The following is a 24,149-nucleotide window of genomic DNA, read 5'->3' on the forward strand; positions in this document are numbered from 1 at the left end:
CATCAATATCCCACATGGGCATCAGTATCCCACATGGGCGTCAGTATCCCGTATGGGCATCAATATCCCACATGGGCATCAGTATCCCACATGGGCATCAGTATCCCGTAAGGGCATCAGTATCCCACACGGGCATCAATATCCCACATGGGCATCAGTATCCCACATGGGCATCAGTATCCCGTATGGGCATCAATATCCCACATGGGCATCAGTATCCCACATGGGCATCAGTATCCCACATGGGCGTCAGTATCCTGTATGGGCATCAGTATCCCGTATGGGCATCAGTATCCCGTATGGGCATCAGTATCCCGTAAGGGCATCAGTATCCTGTATGGGCATCAGTATCCCGTATGGGCATCAGTATCCCGTATGGGCATCAATATCCCACATGGGCATCAGTATCCCGTAAGGGCATCAGTATCCCACATGGGCATCAATATCCCACATGGGCATCAGTATCCCGTAAGGGCATCAGTATCCCACATGGGCATCAATATCCCACATGGGCATCAGTATCCCGTAAGGGCATCAGTATCCCACATGGGCATCAATATCCCACATGGGCATCAGTATCCCGTAAGGGCATCAGTATCCCACATGGGCATCAATATCCCACATGGGCATCAGTATCCCGTAAGGGCATCAGTATCCCACACGGGCATCAATATCCCGTATGGGCATCAATATCCCACATGGGCATCAGTATCCCGTAAGGGCATCAGTATCCCACATGGGCATCAATATCCCGTAAGGGCATCAGTATCCCACATGGGCATCAATATCCCACATGGGCATGAGTATCCCGTAGGGGCATCAGTATCCTGCATGACCATCAATATCGTATATGGGCATCAATATCCCACGTGGGCGTCAGTATCCCGTATGGGCATCAATATCCCACATGGGCATCAGTATCCCACATGGGCATCAGTATCCCACATGGGCGTCAGTATCCCGTAAGGGCATCAGTATCCTGTATGGGCATCAGTATCCCGTATGGGCATCAGTATCCCGTATGGGCATCAATATCCCGTATGGGCATCAATATCCCACATGGGCATCAGTATCCCACATGGGCATCAGTATCCCACATGGGCGTCAGTATCCCGTAAGGGCATCAGTATCCTGTATGGGCATCAGTATCCCGTATGGGCATCAGTATCCCGTATGGGCATCAATATCCCACATGGGCATCAGTATCCCGTAAGGGCATCAGTATCCCACATGGGCATCAATATCCCACATGGGCATCAGTATCCCGTAAGGGCATCAGTATCCCACATGGGCATCAATATCCCACATGGGCATCAGTATCCCGTAAGGGCATCAGTATCCCACATGGGCATCAATATCCCACATGGGCATCAGTATCCCGTAAGGGCATCAGTATCCCGTATGGGCATCAATATCCCGTATGGGCATCAATATCCCACATGGGCATCAGTATCCCACATGGGCATCAGTATCCCACATGGGCGTCAGTATCCCGTAAGGGCATCAGTATCCTGTATGGGCATCAGTATCCCGTATGGGCATCAGTATCCCGTATGGGCATCAATATCCCACATGGGCATCAGTATCCCGTAAGGGCATCAGTATCCCACATGGGCATCAATATCCCACATGGGCATCAGTATCCCGTAAGGGCATCAGTATCCCACATGGGCATCAATATCCCACATGGGCATCAGTATCCCGTAAGGGCATCAGTATCCCACATGGGCATCAATATCCCACATGGGCATCAGTATCCCGTAAGGGCATCAGTATCCCACATGGGCATCAATATCCCACATGGGCATCAGTATCCCGTAAGGGCATCAGTATCCCACACGGGCATCAATATCCCGTATGGGCATCAATATCCCACATGGGCATCAGTATCCCGTAAGGGCATCAGTATCCCACATGGGCATCAATATCCCGTAAGGGCATCAGTATCCCACATGGGCATCAATATCCCACATGGGCATGAGTATCCCGTAGGGGCATCAGTATCCTGCATGACCATCAATATCGTATATGGGCATCAATATCCCACGTGGGCGTCAGTATCCCGTATGGGCATCAATATCCCACGTGGGCATCAGTATCCCGTATGGGCGTCAGTATCCCGTAAGGGCATCAGTATCCCACGTGGGCATCAGTATCCTGTAAGGGCATCAGTATCCCACATGGGCATCAATATCCCACATGGGCATCAATATCCCACATGGGCATCAATATCCCACATGGGCATCAATATCCCACATGGGCATCAATATCCCACATGGGCATCAGTATCCCACATGGGCATCAATATCCCACATGGGCATCAATATCCCACATGGGCATCAGTATCCCACATGGGCATCAATATCCCACATGGGCATCAGTATCCCGTAAGGGCATCAGTATCCCACATGGGCATCAATATCCCACATGGGCATCAATATCCCACATGGGCATCAATATCCCGTATGGGCATCAATATCCCACATGGGCATCAGTATCCCGTAAGGGCATCAGTATCCCGTATGGGCATCAATATCCCACATGGGCATCAGTATCCCGTAAGGGCATCAGTATCCCACACGGGCATCAATATCCCACATGGGCATCAGTATCCCACATGGGCGTCAGTATCCCGTATGGGCATCAATATCCCACATGGGCATCAGTATCCCACATGGGCATCAGTATCCCGTAAGGGCATCAGTATCCCACACGGGCATCAATATCCCACATGGGCATCAGTATCCCACATGGGCATCAGTATCCCGTATGGGCATCAATATCCCACATGGGCATCAGTATCCCACATGGGCATCAGTATCCCACATGGGCGTCAGTATCCTGTATGGGCATCAGTATCCCGTATGGGCATCAGTATCCCGTATGGGCATCAGTATCCCGTAAGGGCATCAGTATCCTGTATGGGCATCAGTATCCCGTATGGGCATCAGTATCCCGTATGGGCATCAATATCCCACATGGGCATCAGTATCCCGTAAGGGCATCAGTATCCCACATGGGCATCAATATCCCACATGGGCATCAGTATCCCGTAAGGGCATCAGTATCCCACATGGGCATCAATATCCCACATGGGCATCAGTATCCCGTAAGGGCATCAGTATCCCACATGGGCATCAATATCCCACATGGGCATCAGTATCCCGTAAGGGCATCAGTATCCCACATGGGCATCAATATCCCACATGGGCATCAGTATCCCGTAAGGGCATCAGTATCCCACACGGGCATCAATATCCCGTATGGGCATCAATATCCCACATGGGCATCAGTATCCCGTAAGGGCATCAGTATCCCACATGGGCATCAATATCCCGTAAGGGCATCAGTATCCCACATGGGCATCAATATCCCACATGGGCATGAGTATCCCGTAGGGGCATCAGTATCCTGCATGACCATCAATATCGTATATGGGCATCAATATCCCACGTGGGCGTCAGTATCCCGTATGGGCATCAATATCCCACATGGGCATCAGTATCCCACATGGGCATCAGTATCCCACATGGGCGTCAGTATCCCGTAAGGGCATCAGTATCCTGTATGGGCATCAGTATCCCGTATGGGCATCAGTATCCCGTATGGGCATCAATATCCCGTATGGGCATCAATATCCCACATGGGCATCAGTATCCCACATGGGCATCAGTATCCCACATGGGCGTCAGTATCCCGTAAGGGCATCAGTATCCTGTATGGGCATCAGTATCCCGTATGGGCATCAGTATCCCGTATGGGCATCAATATCCCACATGGGCATCAGTATCCCGTAAGGGCATCAGTATCCCACATGGGCATCAATATCCCACATGGGCATCAGTATCCCGTAAGGGCATCAGTATCCCACATGGGCATCAATATCCCACATGGGCATCAGTATCCCGTAAGGGCATCAGTATCCCACATGGGCATCAATATCCCACATGGGCATCAGTATCCCGTAAGGGCATCAGTATCCCGTATGGGCATCAATATCCCGTATGGGCATCAATATCCCACATGGGCATCAGTATCCCACATGGGCATCAGTATCCCACATGGGCGTCAGTATCCCGTAAGGGCATCAGTATCCTGTATGGGCATCAGTATCCCGTATGGGCATCAGTATCCCGTATGGGCATCAATATCCCACATGGGCATCAGTATCCCGTAAGGGCATCAGTATCCCACATGGGCATCAATATCCCACATGGGCATCAGTATCCCGTAAGGGCATCAGTATCCCACATGGGCATCAATATCCCACATGGGCATCAGTATCCCGTAAGGGCATCAGTATCCCACATGGGCATCAATATCCCACATGGGCATCAGTATCCCGTAAGGGCATCAGTATCCCACATGGGCATCAATATCCCACATGGGCATCAGTATCCCGTAAGGGCATCAGTATCCCACACGGGCATCAATATCCCGTATGGGCATCAATATCCCACATGGGCATCAGTATCCCGTAAGGGCATCAGTATCCCACATGGGCATCAATATCCCGTAAGGGCATCAGTATCCCACATGGGCATCAATATCCCACATGGGCATGAGTATCCCGTAGGGGCATCAGTATCCTGCATGACCATCAATATCGTATATGGGCATCAATATCCCACGTGGGCGTCAGTATCCCGTATGGGCATCAATATCCCACGTGGGCATCAGTATCCCGTATGGGCGTCAGTATCCCGTAAGGGCATCAGTATCCCACGTGGGCATCAGTATCCTGTAAGGGCATCAGTATCCCGTATGGGCATCAGTATCCCGTAAGGGCATCAGTATCCCGTATGGGCATCAGTATCCCGTATGGGCATCAGTATCCCGTATGGGCATCAGTATCCCGTATGGGCATCAGTATCCCGTAAGGGCATCAGTATCCTGTATGGGCATCAATATCCCGTATGGGCATCAGTATCCCGTATGGGCATCAATATCCCACATGGGCATCAGTATCCCGTAAGGGCATCAGTATCCCACATGGGCATCAATATCCCACATGGGCATCAGTATCCCGTAAGGGCATCAGTATCCCACATGGGCATCAATATCCCACATGGGCATCAGTATCCCGTAAGGGCATCAGTATCCCACATGGGCATCAATATCCCACATGGGCATCAGTATCCCGTAAGGGCATCAGTATCCCACATGGGCATCAATATCCCACATGGGCATCAGTATCCCGTAAGGGCATCAGTATCCCGTATGGGCATCAATATCCCACATGGGCATCAGTATCCCGTAAGGGCATCAGTATCCCACACGGGCATCAATATCCCGTATGGGCATCAATATCCCACATGGGCATCAGTATCCCGTAAGGGCATCAGTATCCCACATGGGCATCAATATCCCGTATGGGCATCAATATCCCACATGGGCATGAGTATCCCGTAGGGGCATCAATTTCCTGTATGGGCATCAGTATCCCGTAAGGGCATCAGTATCCTGCATGACCATCAATATCGTATATGGGCATCAATATCCCACGTGGGCATCAGTATCCCGTATGGGCGTCAGTATCCCGTAAGGGCATCAGTATCCCACGTGGGCATCAGTATCCCGCGTGGGTATCAGTATCCTGTATGAGTATCAGTATCCTGTATGGGCATCAGAATCCTGCGTGGATGTCATTATTCCGCATGGGCATCGTTAATCTGCATGGGCATAAGTATTCAGCTTGAAGTGTGCCTTTTGCTGGCAAGGGCGCGTGTCGTGTGCCATCTGACAGGTGGGGCCTCGCTCATCCGACAGCCATATGGCCTCTAATCCACAGATACATTCAGAACAAAATCAAGCAAAGGTCAGCAGAAAGGACGCCTCTGGACGGGAGGGGTGTCCTGTAAGCCTACGCTCCACACTGCCCTTTAAGCCTTAGGTGAATGAGCCCCGCCCCCCACCGGTGCCATGGTTACGCCCTGTGTGTGGAGGGAATAAGTACGAGTCTGATGGTGGAGGAGTGCTGCACAACAGGGGCTTCCACAGTGCACCAGCGACCACTGTGTAACTACCGGGCTGCAGGGGCCCTCCAGTGCGTGCCACCAGGCTACCCCTAAGAGGCACTGTGCTCCACTTCCAGCCCCCCCCCCCCCCGCCCACACCACTTCCTTTGGTTGCGGTTTCAGCCGATGACGTTCCTCCTAACTTCACTGCACACAGTAAATATGGGTGCATTTTAATCTATTCAACACATAATTCATACACCTGTCATACGTCCTATCAGTGGGGCAGGGGGAGCCTTAAATGTTCCGTATTTAAGCAAACTCCCCTTCCAAAGGGCAACATATTCAAGTTTCAAGACGCGTTATCTGCCGTGTGCAACTAGTGCACTGTTTCATCACGGTGTACAGAAGATTAACTAACTGTAGATAGTAGATGTGCAATAGTGCAGTGAAAACAGACACTGCATAGAGGTTTTTATGGTTAATTTACATGACATGGTGTGGGGGTTACAGTAGGTTACAGTTTTAGATAAATGATGTTAAAGGAACTTGTCATCTGTATGTTTTTTTCGAGTCATCCATCCGTAACTTTTCATCGCTGAACCATTTATCCCCCCCCCCCACGCCCCAAAAACATCATAATGGCACTCATTACTAACTGTGATTTTTCAGCTGGGTAAATGCAACAACACCTACAAATACATCCTCTGTGTCTGACCATTTCATTTCACCTTCTTACTTAAATCACTCACAAACCCTATTTTTTTTAGATACTTATGTACATTTTGTTTTGCTGTGAAAATGATGTATATGTTTTGAAAGCACTAAAATACTAATAATGTTATTTTAGTCAAAGAAAATGACACAGTAGACGTTATATTTACAAAATGTCATAATTTGCTCTAGATGTGTGTGTCGCATTTCCAGGCTATTTATGTTCACTTTATTGTTCCCATTTTTTCATCCAGCAAATGATTCACAGTAACACATCTATGCATTGGAAGAAAGCAAAGCTGCTTAACTTTTTGATGAGAATACGAACCCAACAATCATAAATCAAACTTCTTTACTAGGGATTAAATAAACCGCCTGACAAGCGGTGAAACTCTGGAAGGATCTGATCTGATGTGCAGCACAGAACTACCTCCAGCACACGGAACAGGGTCCTGCTGGAAGGTTTGCCCAGGCTTGGTGGTTCCTCCTCCCCCTGACCGCTTTTCTCTTATGTGTGTGTGTGTGTTAGGTTTATATTACAATGTTGGGACCAAATGTCTCCCATACGATGTGGGGACTATTTTCCTGTTCCCCTCAAAGATTTATGAATGCAATTAAAAAACTAAAAATGCCAGAAGTCTCATATGGTTACTTATGGTTAAGGGCTGGGTAGGTGTTACGGTCGTCATGTTGGGACTAGAGTTTTCCCCATAGAAATGAATGGAGAGTCCCCACAAAGATATAATTACAAACCTGTGCGTGTGTGTTTGTGGCGGGGCCACAATGTAATCAGCGTCCCGGGCCGGAGACCCGAATCCCGGAGACCCGAATCCCGGCTGCAATCCTGAATCACACTGAGTCTCACTGTCTGCAAGCTGGCAACAGAAAACGTGTGAGATGTACTGAGAAAGCACTAATACGTATCCAGCGAAGGGATTCAAGTGGGTGGAGAATGGTGAACGTCACATTAAGCATAAAATAAATTAGTCTCCATTAATAATAAGCAGCGTCACAATTCCCTGCCGTATGAATCCATGCATTATTATAGTGCTCAGGGAGGGGTTTATGCACTTTTCCCCCCCAAACTGTAAAACGCTGCGTCTACATTTGACGGTAAAATAAAATGCTGATTTTTGTAGACGTTTGCTTTTTATACTCTGGACTGTCACACAGTTTAAATCATGTTTTGTTAAATTGCGTTTATGACTGAATTGCTTTTTTTGGGTAAGAGGATGCTAATAACAATGTAACTTAAGCGAAGTTTCCTCTAACGTGTCTGAAGACTTTCAGATCTACGGAGCGGGTTGGTGTTTATTCAGGAGCCGGCTGGGGGTCACCTTCCCCACCCACCCCCCGGTGCTCAGAGGGGGATCGGAGACCCCCTGGAGTAGGTGGTACTATTAGCTCCTGTCCATGGCGGTTTGGGGCTGCCCCACTCACTGATAGTGTTATAACGTGTTTATAAATGGTGCGGATAATCGGGCCCGTGTCAGTGGTACCTATGACGTGTTTTTACGTGCCGTGTGTGAGGGCACAGCTCTGCGGGAAAGTCGAGCGCAGCCCAGCTTCCCCTGGCCATCCTGAATGAACGTGTCATGGACTCCGCCAGCCCAGTAGCTCTGGGCTGATGGCTGTTTACTGCCAGCCCCTTCCTCTCAGACATTATTCTCTTATTTTGCGCTTGCTGCTAGGAAGCATGAGTCATTCCAGTGCTCCATCTGCTTTTTTATTGTGTCTTTTTTACTGCGCTTTCTGAAAACAGTGCTGAGAGATAAGGAAGGGTGACTGGGTAGCATGCAGTTGGCTGAGCAGCGGATTGTTTTCTGTATGTACGTGATAAGGCTGTCAGTATATTTCCATTTTGTTTATCCAAAGCCATATACATGATTTTTATTTCCGCAAATGCAGGGTCAGACAGTCCTGGGGAGGGATCGGAGATTAAGGGCCTTGCTCAGGGGCCTGATAATGAAAACATTCTGCCCAGTCTGGGATTTCAAATGGTGATCTTCCAGTCAGAGGCACAGTGTTCCAAGCCACTGCGCCACACACCACCCCTGCATGGCTTATGATATCTTCAATATCCTCTGTAAACCTTTATAGCATATCGAATGGGGGCTGTATGTTCAGAATGGGCATTTTGATGCTGCTCTGAGAATCCCACATTAGTTCTTATAGGCACATTAGCTATGCCTTAGCTCTCGTTAGCACATTAGCTATGCCTTAGCTCTCGTTAGCACATTAGCTATACTTTTGCTCTCGTTAGCACATTACCTGTGCTGTAGCTCTCGTTAGCACATTCGCTGTGCTGTAGTTCTCATTATCACATTAGCTGTGCTATAGCTCTCGTTAGCACATTAGCTATGCCTTTGCTGTCGTTAGCACATTAGCTATGCCTTTGCTATCGTTAGCACATTAGCTATGCTTTTGCTGTCGTTAGCACATTAGCTATGCCTTTGCTGTCGTTAGCACATTAGCTATGCCTTTGCTATCGTTAGCACATTAGCTATGCTTTTGCTGTCGTTAGCACATTAGTTATGCCTTTGCTCTCGTTAGCACATTAGCTGTGCTGTAACTCTCGTTAGCACATTAGCTGTGCCTTTGCTCTCGTTAGCTGTGCTGTGGTTCTCGTTATCACATTAGCTGTTCTGTAGCTCTCGTTAGCACATTAGCTGTACCGTAGCTCTTGTCGCAGCGGTGGGGTCGCTACTCCCAGGTACAATGTCGTATGTCGATTAAGGTCAGCCGGAATGAAGGCACTGATCCTGACAATGTTAATCCTGGCTGTGGGTAGGGGTGAGGAGGAGCTCTGCTCAGCTCTCACACTATGCCTGCCCCCCCACCCCCTTTATAGTCTTCTCATCCTATTATTAAAAGCCCAGGAAAGTCGTTGCAGAAACACATCCTCCTAGTGTGCTGTTGATGCGTCATTCCCAAGCGGCGTGTTTTTAATGCTCATCATGAGAATCAGGATGCTCCCTTCCCCCAGCACCCTCTATCTGGCCTGTATTTAAACAGCAATGTGAAGCCTGTGTAGTATCTGGTTCCGCACGTTCAAGCCTTAGCATCAGCAGAGTGATTTTGCTGCTGGGCCCTTCAGCAAGGCCCTAACCCCACAATGGCTCCAGGGATTGTCTGACCCTTCTTTCTCAGTAAGACTCCATAAAAGAGCATCTGCTGAATAAAAAAAAAACAGCTTCACTTCTATGGGTCTTGGAGTAGAATTCACATGAACGCCATGTGTGTGCGCAGTATAGACCGCTAACTCGCACTTTGGGCCCACTTTTCACTTTTAAAAAACACTCTGACTATGACTCTATCCAGATACCAAGTCATACGCTGACAAGTACCCAGGATGCAGAGCACACCTTGCCAGTGATTGTTCTCGAATAAAAATTCACTTTCTTTAGTTCGTTCCCCTGTGGGGCTCATTTTTGTGGGAAGTGTCTTTATTTTCACCCGTAATTGTTAGGATGTGCAGCAGCTTTCCAGTAAAAATCTACCGGTGACCTAAATATAGTTCGCAGACGAGAGCAGTCAAGGCTGTCAGTGACTTCCTGGTGAACACCAGCGTTCCTGTGAGCTCAGGGCAGCTCTGGCTGCAGTGTGTCAGTATTTCCTCATTGATGTTTTGGAGGCGGCCTTTGCTGTCAGTGGCATTGGATCTGCTCCTGTCTACAAGCTCACAGCCAACACATTGTCTGCATTGGAGTTTCCAAAGCAGACCTGGAGGCCTCCTCACCTGCTCCATACTCCAGTTCTGGCTTGGCACCAGATGTTCTGCCACGGGAGACAGCCCAGCTTCTGCATGAGCCTTTTAAATACCTGCCAGTCTCCAGTGATGTTCGCAGATTAAGTGCTGTGGAGCTTTATCAGCATTTCTTGAAAATACACCACAGGTGTTTTGCATGTGAACCTTGGGATTCTGAACAAGGCAAGGCAGGTAAACCTGACTCTCTTTGATCATAATCATCCTTATTAAGTAGAGGATTATTACTCAGGACCTTAATTGTTGGCACAGCCAATTAAACTTTTCTTCACATCTCTGCCATGCCCCTGTTGGTCCATTTTAATAATTTACCCTGCATGTTACAAATTCGGGCGGGTCTGGAGCGAGGACGTGGCAGACATGGTGGACGGCCCACTTGCGGCTCACCAGACAGGGGTTTATTTAACAAAACAGAAAACACTAAGAACACTGCAAAAACCAAAAGGACCACGAAAGGTCAAAAACAAAAGGGGAAAAACAAAGACTAAATATACAAAAGGGTCAAGACAGGCAGGCTACTAACAGCACGTTCAAAACTACATTAACATCCAAATATCACAAACAAAATCAACGAACTACTCGGGACTAAACTCAGACAGGAACTTAAATACAAAAACTGAATGGGGTAATGGCAAGCAGGAGTGAGGCAGACAATTAACCAGTCAGGGAGGGTGCAGGACAATGAGCAATCAGGGAAACACACAAGGGCAGGCAACAGGTGAAGCTAATAAACTAAAACATGAAACTCAAACTAGGAAAACAGAATCTAACAATGGGGAAAACTGACAGGTGAAAACACAACCAAAAGCGAATACAAATGAAAACACAGGGACTAGAAAACTGATACAATTGAAACACAAGGGAACAAAATCTACAAAAACAGAGGCGGCGGGATTCAAACACAAGACAGAGAGAATCACAGGCAGCCGCATGCACAATGCATTGAGCCATGTGGCCAACAGGGAGCAGAGGAAAGCACAACAGACTGAAAACAGGAGGGACGGGATGACCAGTGACACCTGCTGGCCAAACGGGGAAAAGGACACAGACTGGGACAAAGGGAGCTGACCCTGACGCTGCACTGTTTACAGAATATACCTGTGCTGTTTTCTGATTGTACAGGTACCTGTACTGTTTGCTGATTGTACAGGTACCTGTGCTGTTTACTGATTGTACATGTACCTGTGCTGTTTTCTGAGTGTACAAGTACCTGTACTGTTTGCTGATTGTACAGGTACCTGTGCTGTTTTCTGAGTGTACATGTACCTCTGCTGTTTGCTGATTGTACAGGTACCTATGCTGATTGCTGATTGTACAGGTACCTGTGCTGTTTTCTGAGTGTACATGTATCTCTGCTGTTTGCTGATTGTACAGGTACCTATGCTGATTGCTGATTGTACCGGTACCTGTGCTGGTTTCTGTTTGAACAGGCCGTTGTGCTGGAATTTCTTCTTTCTACACGTTAAGGATTTCTTGTCCACCCACAGCAGCCTACGACAACAATAATAGTTTCTAATTCTGCCTTTATAGTTTTTGGGTCTGTGTTTCTAACACTTCTGTCTCCCGTATGTCTCCTACTTGTTGGTTTTATGCTGATTTCAGTGTCATGTACATAAGATTCAAAGTGTGAATTTTAGTTAAATATCTGACCTCGGACATCTGCCACAATTTCTGTAAAATATTTCTGCAGCTTAACAAATGCCCTTACAGTAAGCTTTCTATTTTAACCGAGTCATCCATTTCCCACGAACCCCTTAAATAGCTCTCTGCTGCTGAGTGTCTATTGTAGGAATACAGATATTCTCCATTAGATTGATTATGGACTTGTTTTATACTGTTTTTAAAGGTATATTTGCATTTTCAGTATGGTCATTTGCATTCACGTATTATAATAAACTTCAAATGATGTTCTTATGTGAAAGAAAAACACATATATATATGTGTCTGTGTCTTTTGGGACTCTGCCCCTTTAAGCTGATAACAGATGGGAGGATACAGTGGTCTGTTTAGCAGATGGTCTTTGATGAAGGTGTAGACCTCTGATTACAGGTCTGGATGCATCCTCAGGTACTGACTGAAGCAGGAGCTTGAGGAGCAGTGCTTATGCTCACAGATGCCGGTCTGCGCGGCCTTTTCACTGAAGCAGTGCTTATGCTCACAAACGGCAGTCTACGAGGCCTTTTGACTGAAGCAGCGCTTCACTTTAGCTGGGCAGCAGCAGTTGGAGTGCCTGACCATTTACTGCTTTAACACAAACAGACGGCAGTTTGAATTTTGATTCTGAAGGTGCAAACACGCTGTCCTGCAGGCCAGGCCTCTGCCCATCTGTCACCAGCAGCCGTCACACTGCCAAGGTGTGAGAGCAGAGGGCGATGTGTTTGTCAGCATGTGGGCCATGCCCCCACTGCCCCCACTGCCCCCACTGCCCCCACTGCCCCCACTGCCGCTCCAGCAGCAGACGCCCACGCCAGCCTGCATTTGTCTGTAGATGTGCCTGAAGATAGCAGTACCTCAGGGTTGCCAGGGTCAACTGGCTGACGTGAGATTGTCAATTCGAGTCTGCACAAACATGCACATACATTTTCATGTATGTAAGAGTTTTATCACCTTCTAAATAGTCTGTAGGGTTTGCAGACTAGCACCAACACTTTTGGTGTAGCTAATTTTGGGTTTATAATGACATAATATATATTTGCCATAAGACTTTTTGCGTGACATGAGAATCTGGAAGAATGAGTGCCACTCCAGATGCGTGAGAGTTGGCAACCCTGGTTCGTGCACACAGCGATCCTGAACCGGCCCCTTCTGTTGCATTGCATTGTGGGATATATGTCTCTTGGCAGCTCTGCCATGCAAGAGCTCACTGCCACTACCATTAGAAACTTGGAATATGTTAGCATTGAACTTAAACCTAGAATCTTAAAAGGTAACCTAAATGTAAGTGTAATTAAATGTAAAATTAAGTCTAATAACTAATTGTTTGGTGTGTGGCTCAGTGGGTTAGGGTGCTGTATGTGTGTGAGCAGTTCAAATCCCAAACAAACATCTTTCATTCCTGCTTACTGTCGCTGGGCTTTTAAAATAAATAAATAAATAAACACTGCAGGCAGGTTACTATGGTAACCATAATCATTCAGTGAATGTTTGCAAAAATCGATAAACCTTAACACAGGAAGCATAACATTTTTGCGTGAGACTTCTGTTGAGTGTTGGTGGTCGCCATGGATGTCGTGTTTTAACACTGAGAAGCTAATTAGGTGTAAAACAAGTGTAAAGGTCAACAGAAATATTTTAAACTTTTCGGGATTAAATTGTTTGGTTTACATCTTTCTGGAAGAGATAAACAATAATAAATGAATCCAACTGAAGGAAGCAGTATGAGAGAATAAATTAGAAAAGTTTAGACTTCCGTGATTTTCAGTGAGTGTAATTTAATACCAAAAAGCTTCTGTTTTATGGTAGAGTCTTGAATTTAATCTACAGTAAATCTGTGAAGTCTGTCTTTGTTCCAAGTCTGGAGTTCTGGAGGGTTTAACGTCGGGGTGGTTTCCAGGTTGGGAGGGTCAGTCCCAGTATCTCTGCACAGCTAATAATATTGTAAATAATATTGTCATAATCCTGTCGCTGGTTTCTTGCAAGGATTTGTGGGGATTGGGGGGGGGGGGCTTTATCTCATTTAACGACAGTAAAGCTTATTGATAGAGAAAAGTCAGTCAGGTTCAAGGGGAGTGGAGGCCTGTCGTAGGAAGGTGACTGTCAGCAGTGAAATGTTGCCTGATGACGTAAGCTGGTGACCGCTGGGGACACGGCACTGTCACCTGCACAACAGGAGATGTGTCTTTAGGAGTGGGTGCTGGGGAGGGCTTTGGGCTAAATGGCGGCCTGGACACATGTCTGTTTCAGAAGAACAAACAGCGCCTCTGCTGGCTGTCACAAGGAATTACCACACTGAGTAAATGCAGCCGGTTCAGACCCGCGTCAAGTACAATTAATGCCATGGGGGATGCTTTGAAGGTTGCTCTTTGGGCTTATAACACACATTTCAGCAGACATACCAGGTCCACGGAGACTATTTCTGCTGATTTAGTAAAGAACATGATTTATTTCGTAATTTTGATATTCCGCGTGTGGGGAACAAACTCATTCTGTTTTATATCCTTACTGTGGGGGTGCCAAAAGGCCTCGCTTTGTTCAGTGATATATCCATTCGAGTGTCTGCGCTGTGGCACAAAGGCAGTTCACATGTTAATCAGTAGGTCTTCAGCAGGTCTTCTGAAGCATAGGTGGATTCTGGTGCCCATCCACACATGGGATGCTAGTCATTTCTGGTTCAGGTTAACACATCCTGTTTGCTGGTTACACTCCAGGTGTGTAATGAGAGTGTAACCAGCAAATAACGAGAGGAAGACAGTCTGTATGTGACAATGCCCAAGTTATTACCCCACTCCTGCCTCAGCTATTACCTCAGCTATTACCCTAGACCTGCCTCAGTTATTGCCCCACACCTCTCAGTTATTGCCCCACACCTGCCTCAGTTATTGCCCCCACCATTCTCAGCTATTACCCCACACCTACCTCAGTTATTGCCCCGCACCTGTCTCATTTATTGCCATGCACCTACCTCAGTTATTGTCCCACACCTTCCTCAGTTATTGCCCCACACCTGTCTGTTATTGTCCCACACCTGCCTCAGTTATTGCCCACACCTGTCTCAGTTATTGTCATGCACCTGTCTCAGTTATTGTCCCACACCTGCCTCAGTTACTGCCCCACACCTGCCTCAGTTATTGCCCCACACCTGTCTCATTTATTGCCATGCACCTGTCTCAGTTATTCCCATGCGCCTGCCTCAGTTACTGCCCCACACCTGTCTCATTTATTGCCATGCACCTGTCTCAGTTATTCCCATGCGCCTGCCTCAGTTACTGCCCCACACCTGTCTCATTTATTGCCATGCACCTGTCTCAGTTATTCCCATGCGCCTGCCTCAGTTACCCCACTTCTGCCTCAGTTATTACCTCAGCTATTACCCTACACCTGCCTCAGTTATTGCCCCGCACCTGCCTCAGTTATTGCCCCACACCTGTCTGTTATTGTCTCACACCTGCCTCAGTTATTGCCCACACCTGTCTCAGTTATTGTCATGCACCTGTCTCAGTTATTGTCCCACACCTACCTCAGTTATTGCTCCGCACCTGCCTCAGTTATTGCCCACACCTGCCTCAGTCATTACCCCATACCCGTCTCAGTTATTACCTCAGCTATTGTCCCACACCTGCCTCAGCCTTCTGCCCCCCCCCCCCCCACACACACACACACACACATACACACATACACACATACAGAAACATTCCACTTTGCTCTATGACCTTTGGTATTGGATTTAAACTCACTGCCTCCCTGCCTGTGGAGACGAGTGCCGGGGCTGTAATTTACAAAAACATCAAAGTGAGCATAACAACGTGCATTTTTAACCTGGTGATATGTGCTGTGAGCTCTTTAGTGAGTCATGGTGAACAGATATGGTGCCTGTTTCGGCAGCGGGAGGCAAATGTTAGTATTTACCGTGTATTTACTGTGATCCGTGTTCGAGGTCTGAATGCTGAAACTCCCTCTGCTGTGCCCCCAGCCCCCTGAGAACTTCATCGTCCGGCACTACGGCCAAAGTGTGCCTGGTCTGCGGGGATGAGGCCTCCGGCTGCCATTATGGGGTCATCACCTGTGGCAGCTGCAAGGTCTTCTTCAAGAGAGCCGTCGAGGGTAAGTCACCCCTGTTTCGCTTCGCCATTACCCTGCATGCACCGCCTCTTACAAACCCTGCCTATGATCTAACCAGATCAGACTAAACAGTATTTGTGAACTAAAAAAAAATAGGAGGAGCCTCGGCTAGTCCTTAGCCAATGAGCAGGTTAGAAATGACATAAGTAAGAACCGAATAGAATTTACTAAAATAGAATAGAATAGAATAGAATAGAATAGAGGGGTATATATGTGGCTTAGCGGGTTAGGACTGTGCCTTTGATTGGAAGGTCGCCAGTTGAAATCAAGGCAGACTGATGCGGCCATTGGGCCCTTGAACGAGGCCCTTACCCCTCGCTTGTTCCAGGGCCGCTTCATGCTGCCTGACCCTGCACTGTGACCCCCAAGCTTGCTACCGTATATATGGGGGTGAATATAGTGAGTACCTTATTTTTGTGATGTACTGTGCCTATTTTAGTATTACATTAGACCAGGGCTCTGCAAATCTGGCCCTTCATCCCAAATCCAGGCCTTGTTTTCAGTTCTCCCAGCTAGTTAGTTTAATAATTACTGATCGGATTGGCCAAAGAGGCTTCACACCTGGCTCACAGGTAGAGGAAGGCTGGAAAATCAGCAGTGCTCGGACCTCGAGGACCACGAATTGAACAGCCCTGGGTTAGGCCATCGAACCAGAAGCAGCTTGTTTGTTCACTTGGTTCTGCAGAGGAGTTTTATTTAGTGTCTTCAAAAGAATCCAAAACGTGATTGATCCACAAAATGAACAGGATTACTGGGTAGCAGGTCTGATGGGGGGCGGGGGAGGGGATGGGGGGGTGGGGGGGTGGAAGTAAATAAGCCCTGTCTGATTGGCCAAGGCGAGAGGGGCAGTGCTGCTCTTCAAAGCCAAAGCAAAGCAGATAAACAGAAGGAGCTGCATCTCACCAGGGTGACTCTTGTGTTATTCCCATTGTATGATAAAGCTGACGATCTTTCTTCAGGACTCATATTCAAAGTAAATTCAAATGATGTTTTCAATTACTTTAACTTAGCCAGAGAGTTAACTGTGTCATAAAAGATCAGTTAATGTCACATAATAATTTATATTATAATGATGATAATACTAACAGGCCTAATTTGTGTTTGGACTCACAGGTGTACCCTGAGTCGGCCTACATAAGGTGTTTTTCTAATGAACATTGCCTAGGATGTCTTTGAAAAATTCAACCAGTCCAGTGCCAGTGTGTTCCACAGAAGTGTATCACTGCTGGCCAGTTTGTTACAGAGGATTGTGTTACTGCTCACCATTGTGTCACAGAGGAGAGTATCCCTGCTCACTAGTGTGTTAAGCAGGAGTGTGTCACTGCTCGCCAGTGTTACAGAGTGTGACTCTGCTTGCCAATCTGTTACGCAGTGTTTGTCACTGCTTGCCAGTGTGTCACAGAGGACAGTCTCAGTGCTTGCCAGTGTGTTACAGAGAAGTGTGTCACTGCTGGCCAGCGTGTTGATGTTTGCCAGAGGAGCGTGTACCTCCCGTGAAAATCCCATTTGATTCCTTCTCCAGGGAGGTCCTAATGAGATGTAAGTGGAACCAGGTGCTTGTTAAGGTGTAACTTTCTTAAGTAAATGGGGAGACATGGGTGTTTGAAGAGGGTAAAACGAAAGACGGTGCATGTGGTCAACACTGCTACCACACGCTAAAGTAAATGGCATTCCGTACTGTAATAAGAAAGCTATGTACAGTCTAATGTATCTAATTTGTTCATTAAGAATGCATTTAAAGCATCTGCCTGATGGTCCTTGGTAGAGTAGGTGGGCATTTGTGTAGGATCTGACACGCATGATGGAGTGGTCCCACTCTCCCGCCGTTTAGCTCTCACTGAGTGTGCCTTTGGCCTGAGCGGCGTTCCCACTCGGATTTACACTTTCCCAGCCCCTGCCAGCGGGAAGCGAGCAGCACGGCACCTCCCTCAGGATCCTATTTATATTCAGCAGGTCGTACAGTAACAGTGATTTGTGCTGCGGGCAGGTTACCTCATGTAACCTCAGTGCAGCAGCTGTGAGAGGGAGGGAGGGAGGGAGAGAGGGAGAGAGGGAGGGAGGGAGGGAGAACTCTGCTTTTCACAGAGATGAGTCAGCACAGAGATCCAGAACACAAGCAGGCATTAGCAGCGCCTCTGATCCTGACAGCAGCTGTTAAGATCTTTGGATCAGATAGGTGGTGGCTAGGGTTATGGCGGGGAATGTCCACAGGGGGTGCTCTCTTGCAGCTGCTGTAGAGGTTAGGCCATCCATCTTCCAGACACTTATTTGGGACAGGGTCGTCAGGGGGCAGGTTATAATCAGTCATTAAGATAAAGTCATAAAGGCATGAAGGTTCATCTGACTCCATTTTGGTCTCGCTGTCATTGGTCAGCACCCAGCCAATCAGGCCTAGTTGCCTGGTTTTTTTTTTCCTTTGGCCTCCCATGACCTAGGGTATATCTTCCTTCCCATTATGTAAGTGTTATCAGCCATCTTTTCCACCCACCACTTGATAACTTTGTTCTTTGTCATCAATGCAAAATGTCATAAAGAAAATCAGGGTTTGTGTTCTTGTGTATAACCAAATGAGACAGTCGGCGTGGCCTGTGATGTTCCCGTTGCTGTTTAGTCTCCGTTTTGCACGCTGGCATCATGCACGTTGTCATGATTCAGCTCGGTGTGCCAATCCCCAGATAGGTCTGAGTGGATTCTCACGGTCCCTTTGGCTGCTGATGACTTTGAAACATGTTCCCGGCGACATCGGTACCAGCGTTACACTGAAGCAGGTGACGTCAGACACTGGTGCTGCAACAGAGCCCGGGGTTGGCCTCTGACCGAGTTCTCGCTGACGCATACCTGTTTTTGGGCTGGGTGCCCGGTGGGTACCTACAACCCAAACGCCTCTGACTGAGCTCTCTTTGACACGCATCTGTTTTCTGGCCCAGTGCCTGGGGGTACATACACTTCACACACTGAACTGTTGCTGACATGCATCTAATTTGTTCAGGTTTCTGATTTCTCCCAGTTTCTCGGAATGAGTGCATTGGCTCCCCTACCTAACTGGTCTCTCTGCTCTTCCATCTCTCTGCTCTCCTGTTTCCGTGTTTCCATCATGCTTTCTCTCTTCCTGATGAGCCCGGGGAGGAAAAGATAGCAAAAACACACTCAGTTTACAGCTGGACGTCTGGGCTGGCTAAAGGAGATCAAAGGCTCAGAGTGAATCACATGTACATCCCACGGTCACAGGACAATGAGGAAACCCGTAAGCATTTTCCACAAATAGCAGACACCTCCAAGAGGTTTTCCTCTGATTCTGACATGGAGTTATAAAGAGAAGAGGCACCAGTTTGAAGTAAGATGTCAGTACCTTACTTCAAACCTTAACAGATCTGAGGTGACTTATGTGAGCATGTTTTCCGCGTCTCCATCGACTGTTTTTCAGAGCAAGAAGAAAACGCTTATGTAATAGTCATGTGACCATGCCAAAAATAGTGGCTCGGATTACAGCTGCCGTGCCTCCTTGTGTAGAGATTTGGCTCCTGGCTCCCAGACAAACACGGTAGGCGGGACGCAGTAAATCTGCTTCCGTTGTTTCTAGGCCCTGTCTGCTGGGATCTGCATGAGATCATTTACAGTGCTGTACATTAGTGGGCTGCCTTAGCTATCTGGCATAGCATACGTTAGCAGGCTGCCTTAGCCAACTCATGTAGCGTACATTACGGGGCCTCCTTAGCAAACCTGCATAGTGTACATTAGTGAGCTGCCTTACCAAGCCCAAGTACTGTACATTAGCGGGCCACCTTAGCCAATCCGCATAGCGTACATTAGCAGGCCGCCTAAGCCAATCCGCATAGTGTACATTAGTGGGCCTCCTTAGCAAACCTGCATAGCGTACATTAGCAGGCCAACTTAGCTAATCTGCATAGCGTACATTAGCGGGCCACCTTAGCCAATCCGCATAGCGTACATTAGCAGGCCGCCTAAGCCAATCCGCATAGTGTACATTAGTGGGCCTCCTTAGCCAATCCGCATAGTGTACATTAGTGGGCCTCCTTAGCAAACCTGCATAGTATACAATAGCAGGCCGCCTTAGCCAATCTAACGTAGACCATGCAGGTCTGCTAAGGCAGCTCATTAACGTACATTAGTGGGCCTCCTTAGCCAATCTGCATAGCGTCTATTAGTGGACCGCCTTAGCAAACCTGCATAGTGTACATTAGCGGGCTGCCTTAGCAAACCTGCATAGTGTACATTAGCGGGCTGCCTTAGCAAAGCTTGTAACGCTAAACCTATTAATATGAATGTAAATTCAATGCATTTTAAATATAAAAATAAGTTAATCACTTTGCAGAACAGAGTGAATTGTTCATAATGAAGATCACAGCATTGTCAGGCTCCCAGAGTTACAGCTAACCTGCATGGTGTACGTTAGCGGGCTGCCTTAGCAGACCTGCATGGTGTACGTTAGCGGGCTGCCTTAGCAGACCTGCATGGTGTACGTTAGCGGGCTGCCTTAGCAGACCTGCATGGTGTACGTTAATGAGCTGCCTTAGCAGACCTGCATGGTCTACGTTAGCGAGCTGCCTTAGCAGACCTGCATGGTGTACGTTAGCGGGCTGCCTTAGCAGACCTGCATGGTCTACGTTAGCGAGCTGCCTTAGCAGACCTGCATGGTGGACGTTAGCGAGCTGCCTTAGCAGACCTGCATGGTCTATGTTAGCGAGCTGCCTTAGCAGACCTGCATGGTGTACGTTAATGAGCTGCCTTAGCAGACCTGGATGGTGGACGTTAGCGAGCTGCCTTAGCAGACCTGCATGGTCTATGTTAGCGAGCTGCCTTAGCAGACCTGCATGGTGGACGTTAGCGAGCTGCCTTAGCAGACCTGCATGGTCTATGTTAGCGAGCTGCCTTAGCAGACCTGCATGGTGTACGTTAATGAGCTGCCTTAGCAGACCTGCATGGTCTACGTTAGCGAGCTGCCTTAGCAGACCTGGATGGTGTACGTTAGCGGGCTGCCTTAGCAGACCTGCATGGTGTACGTTAGCGGGCTGCCTTAGCAGACCTGCATGGTGTACGTTAGCGGGCTGCCTTAGCAGACCTGCATGGTGTACGTTAGCGGGCTGCCTTAGCAGACCTGCATGGTGTACGTTAGCGGGCTGCCTTAGCAGACCTGCATGGTCTATGTTAGCGGGCTGCCTTAGCAGACCTGCATGGTGGACATTAGCGAACTGCCTTAGCAGACCTGCATGGTCTACGTTAGCGAGCTGCCTTAGCAGACCTGGATGGTGGACGTTAGCGGGCTGCCTTAGCAGACCTGCATGGTCTACGTTAGCGGGCTGCCTTAGCAGACCTGCATGGTGTACGTTAGCGGGCTGCCTTAGCAGACCTGCATGGTGTACGTTAGCGGGCTGCCTTAGCAGACCTGCATGGTGTACGTTAGCGGGCTGCCTTAGCAGACCTGCATGGTGTACGTTAGCGGGCTGCCTTATGGCTTGATGCACCTGTAGGTTCACAGAAACGCTTCCATCGTCACCTAAGATGGAATCAGGCGGCGGCCCCCCCTGCAGCTTGGCACAGGCCTAATGACTGTTGCTCAGGAGCGGGGGTGGGGGACAGTGTCATCTTTTCAGTATCATTCTCAGAATCTTCCCATGTTCACGTGTGTATTTTCAAATCATCACATGACCTGTGTCATTAGAAAATCAATTAATTGTAAGATGTTTTTACCAGGCAGTTTTCATTTTTAACAAAATAATCACTAACAAAAGTACCACTTGATTTTATGTCACACTTTTAAATATGCAGAGTGGATTTTAGTGTGGTTTCTCAATGTTGTAAGCTTGACCTCCTAATCACTTCACTTATGCTGCCCCCTGCAGGTCAGCACAATTACCTATGTGCCGGGCGAAACGACTGCATCATCGACAAGATCCGGCGCAAGAACTGCCCGGCATGCCGCGTCAGAAAGTGTCTGCAGGCAGGAATGAATCTGGGAGGTCAGTAACGTCGCGGTGTCCTCGTCACGACCAGTATGTCATGCAAACAAGCCACCGCCAGTCTTTACCAGGCCCCATATGACATGCAGTGTTTTTACTTTTGAGTACAGCTCACTGCCAGCCTGACAGCCTGGTCAAGTGATCTATATCAGCACAATGAACACTCCACATGCTTACAGAAGTATAGGAAGCAGGCCAATCAGAGCTGAGACGGGGCAGGGTGGCAGAGGAGAGATGAGGCAGGGTGACAGAGATGAGGCAGGCTGAATGTGGTGAGACAAGGTAGGGTGATACAGACAGAGCAGGGCAATGGAAATGACTGGAGGCAGGGTAATGGAGGCGAAAGAAAATGACAGAGATGAGGCAGGGTGACAGAGCCGAGGCAGGGTGATATTGATGAGGCGGAGCAACAGAGATAAGGCAAGATGACAGAAAGGAGATGAGACAGGACGACTGAGACGGGGCAGGGTGACAGGGAGGGGCAGGGTGACAGGGAGGGGCAGGGTGACACGGCAGGGCAGTGGAGGCGAGGCAAAGCAGGGCGCGAAAGACATGGTAGGGTGACAGAGACGAGATGGGGAAGGCTAACAGAGCCAAGGCAAGGTGATGGGGATAAACCATCTACGATTCAGTCAGAGTTCATTTTTAGCACCGAAACCTACGTCTAGCTTGTAATTTACTTTGCCTCTTTGTAATTCCGTCAGTGATCCAAGATCCGTCTTCAGTACTATCAGGGAAAAGTCACAGCATCAAAGTTTGACTGACTGACTATCTTACTGACTGACTGACTGACTTATTGACTGACTGACTTATTGATTGACTGACTTATTGACTGACTGACTGAATCGGCTGAAATCTGTTTTAGTCTGAGGTACTTAACATGTGCCAATAAAGTGAATAATTAGCCCCCGATTCTAACAGTCAACCAGCAGGTCATTTTATACGGCTGATGTGAATTTAGGCTTTAAAAAGTAGGTAAAAAATTACCTCACATCCATCCCAGTAGCGTTACCCAGAGGAGATTAAATGAAAAAGCCCAGTAATTTCTGATTAATATTATTTCCCCAAAGTTTACCAGTCTGTTATTGTTTAATGCATAACCATGTTTTAAATTCAGAAATAAATCACACACCACAGCTCTCAGTTGGGTAGGTAAGATACTTTGGTATTTTAATATGTGCCAGACACAAGACTGCATTGGTCTCCAGGGAAACCAGGTTGATGGTGGTACTTCATGCTTGTCCAGCTTCCATCCTGATCTCAGTGCAGCTGGGAGAGAGTTTAGAATCTCATTTTTTCTTTCCTGACTAGTCATCCTAATTTTGGGACGAGGGAATAATTGTGTTGCTCTGAGTGATTGTTCGGTTTATGCTGCCCTGCCAGCAGCCAGGAAGTCCAAGAAGCTGGGGAAGCTGAAAGGGGGCAGTGACCCCCCGTCGCAGGATCCCAAGGAGGGCCTGGAGCCGGAGACGGAGCTCAGCGGCGCCGCCCTGGTGCCACTCTCACCGGGGGTGACGGCCCACCTGTCGCCCTCCATCTGCAGCGTGCTAGAGCTCATCGAGCCGGAGGTGGTGTACGCAGGCTACGACAACACGCAGCCGGACACCACCGACCACCTGCTGTCCAGCCTCAACCAGCTGGCCGGGAAGCAGATGATCCGGGTGGTCAAGTGGGCCAAAGTGCTTCCAGGTCAGACTCCCGTCAGCATGGGCTGTACCACGTTCTTCAAATCATACATTAGAAGAGCACTCTCCTAAACATTAGTTTATTAGTGTATTAGTTCATTAGCTTGATGCCTGTATATAACAATATTTGTCTATGATATTAGTTTATAACAACTTGAGTAAGGACTAAGCTCCAGATCCTGCTGTGACCTGCTGTGCCGAGAAAGATACGTGATTAGAAGGTGGATGGATGGAAGCATAGAATAGTAACAGTATCAGTTGCTGATGCCGC

At 48.1% G+C, this 24,149-nt stretch overlaps 1 protein-coding gene across 5 annotated transcripts in view; it reads left to right on the forward strand.

Annotated features, from left to right (window-relative positions):
- Positions 1 to 24,149, forward strand: part of LOC111833165 (mineralocorticoid receptor-like) — a 68,835-nt gene that overhangs the window by 35,163 nt on the left and 9,523 nt on the right. For 2 of the 5 annotated variants that reach the window (XM_023791143.2, XM_023791159.2), the window contains exons 3-5: positions 16,067 to 16,197; positions 22,077 to 22,193; positions 23,577 to 23,882. In XM_023791143.2, the coding sequence (XP_023646911.1) occupies positions 16,067 to 16,197; positions 22,077 to 22,193; positions 23,577 to 23,882 (554 nt within the window). Of the gene's footprint in view, positions 1 to 16,066; positions 16,198 to 17,034; positions 17,755 to 22,076; positions 22,194 to 23,576; positions 23,883 to 24,149 lie in introns of those variants that run through there. The other 3 variants (XM_023791151.2, XM_023791167.2, XM_023791177.2) reach the window with 3 other exon arrangements.

Source organism: Paramormyrops kingsleyae, chromosome 12 (genome assembly GCF_048594095.1).
Source record: "Paramormyrops kingsleyae isolate MSU_618 chromosome 12, PKINGS_0.4, whole genome shotgun sequence".
Lineage (NCBI taxonomy): Eukaryota > Metazoa > Chordata > Actinopteri > Osteoglossiformes > Mormyridae > Paramormyrops > Paramormyrops kingsleyae.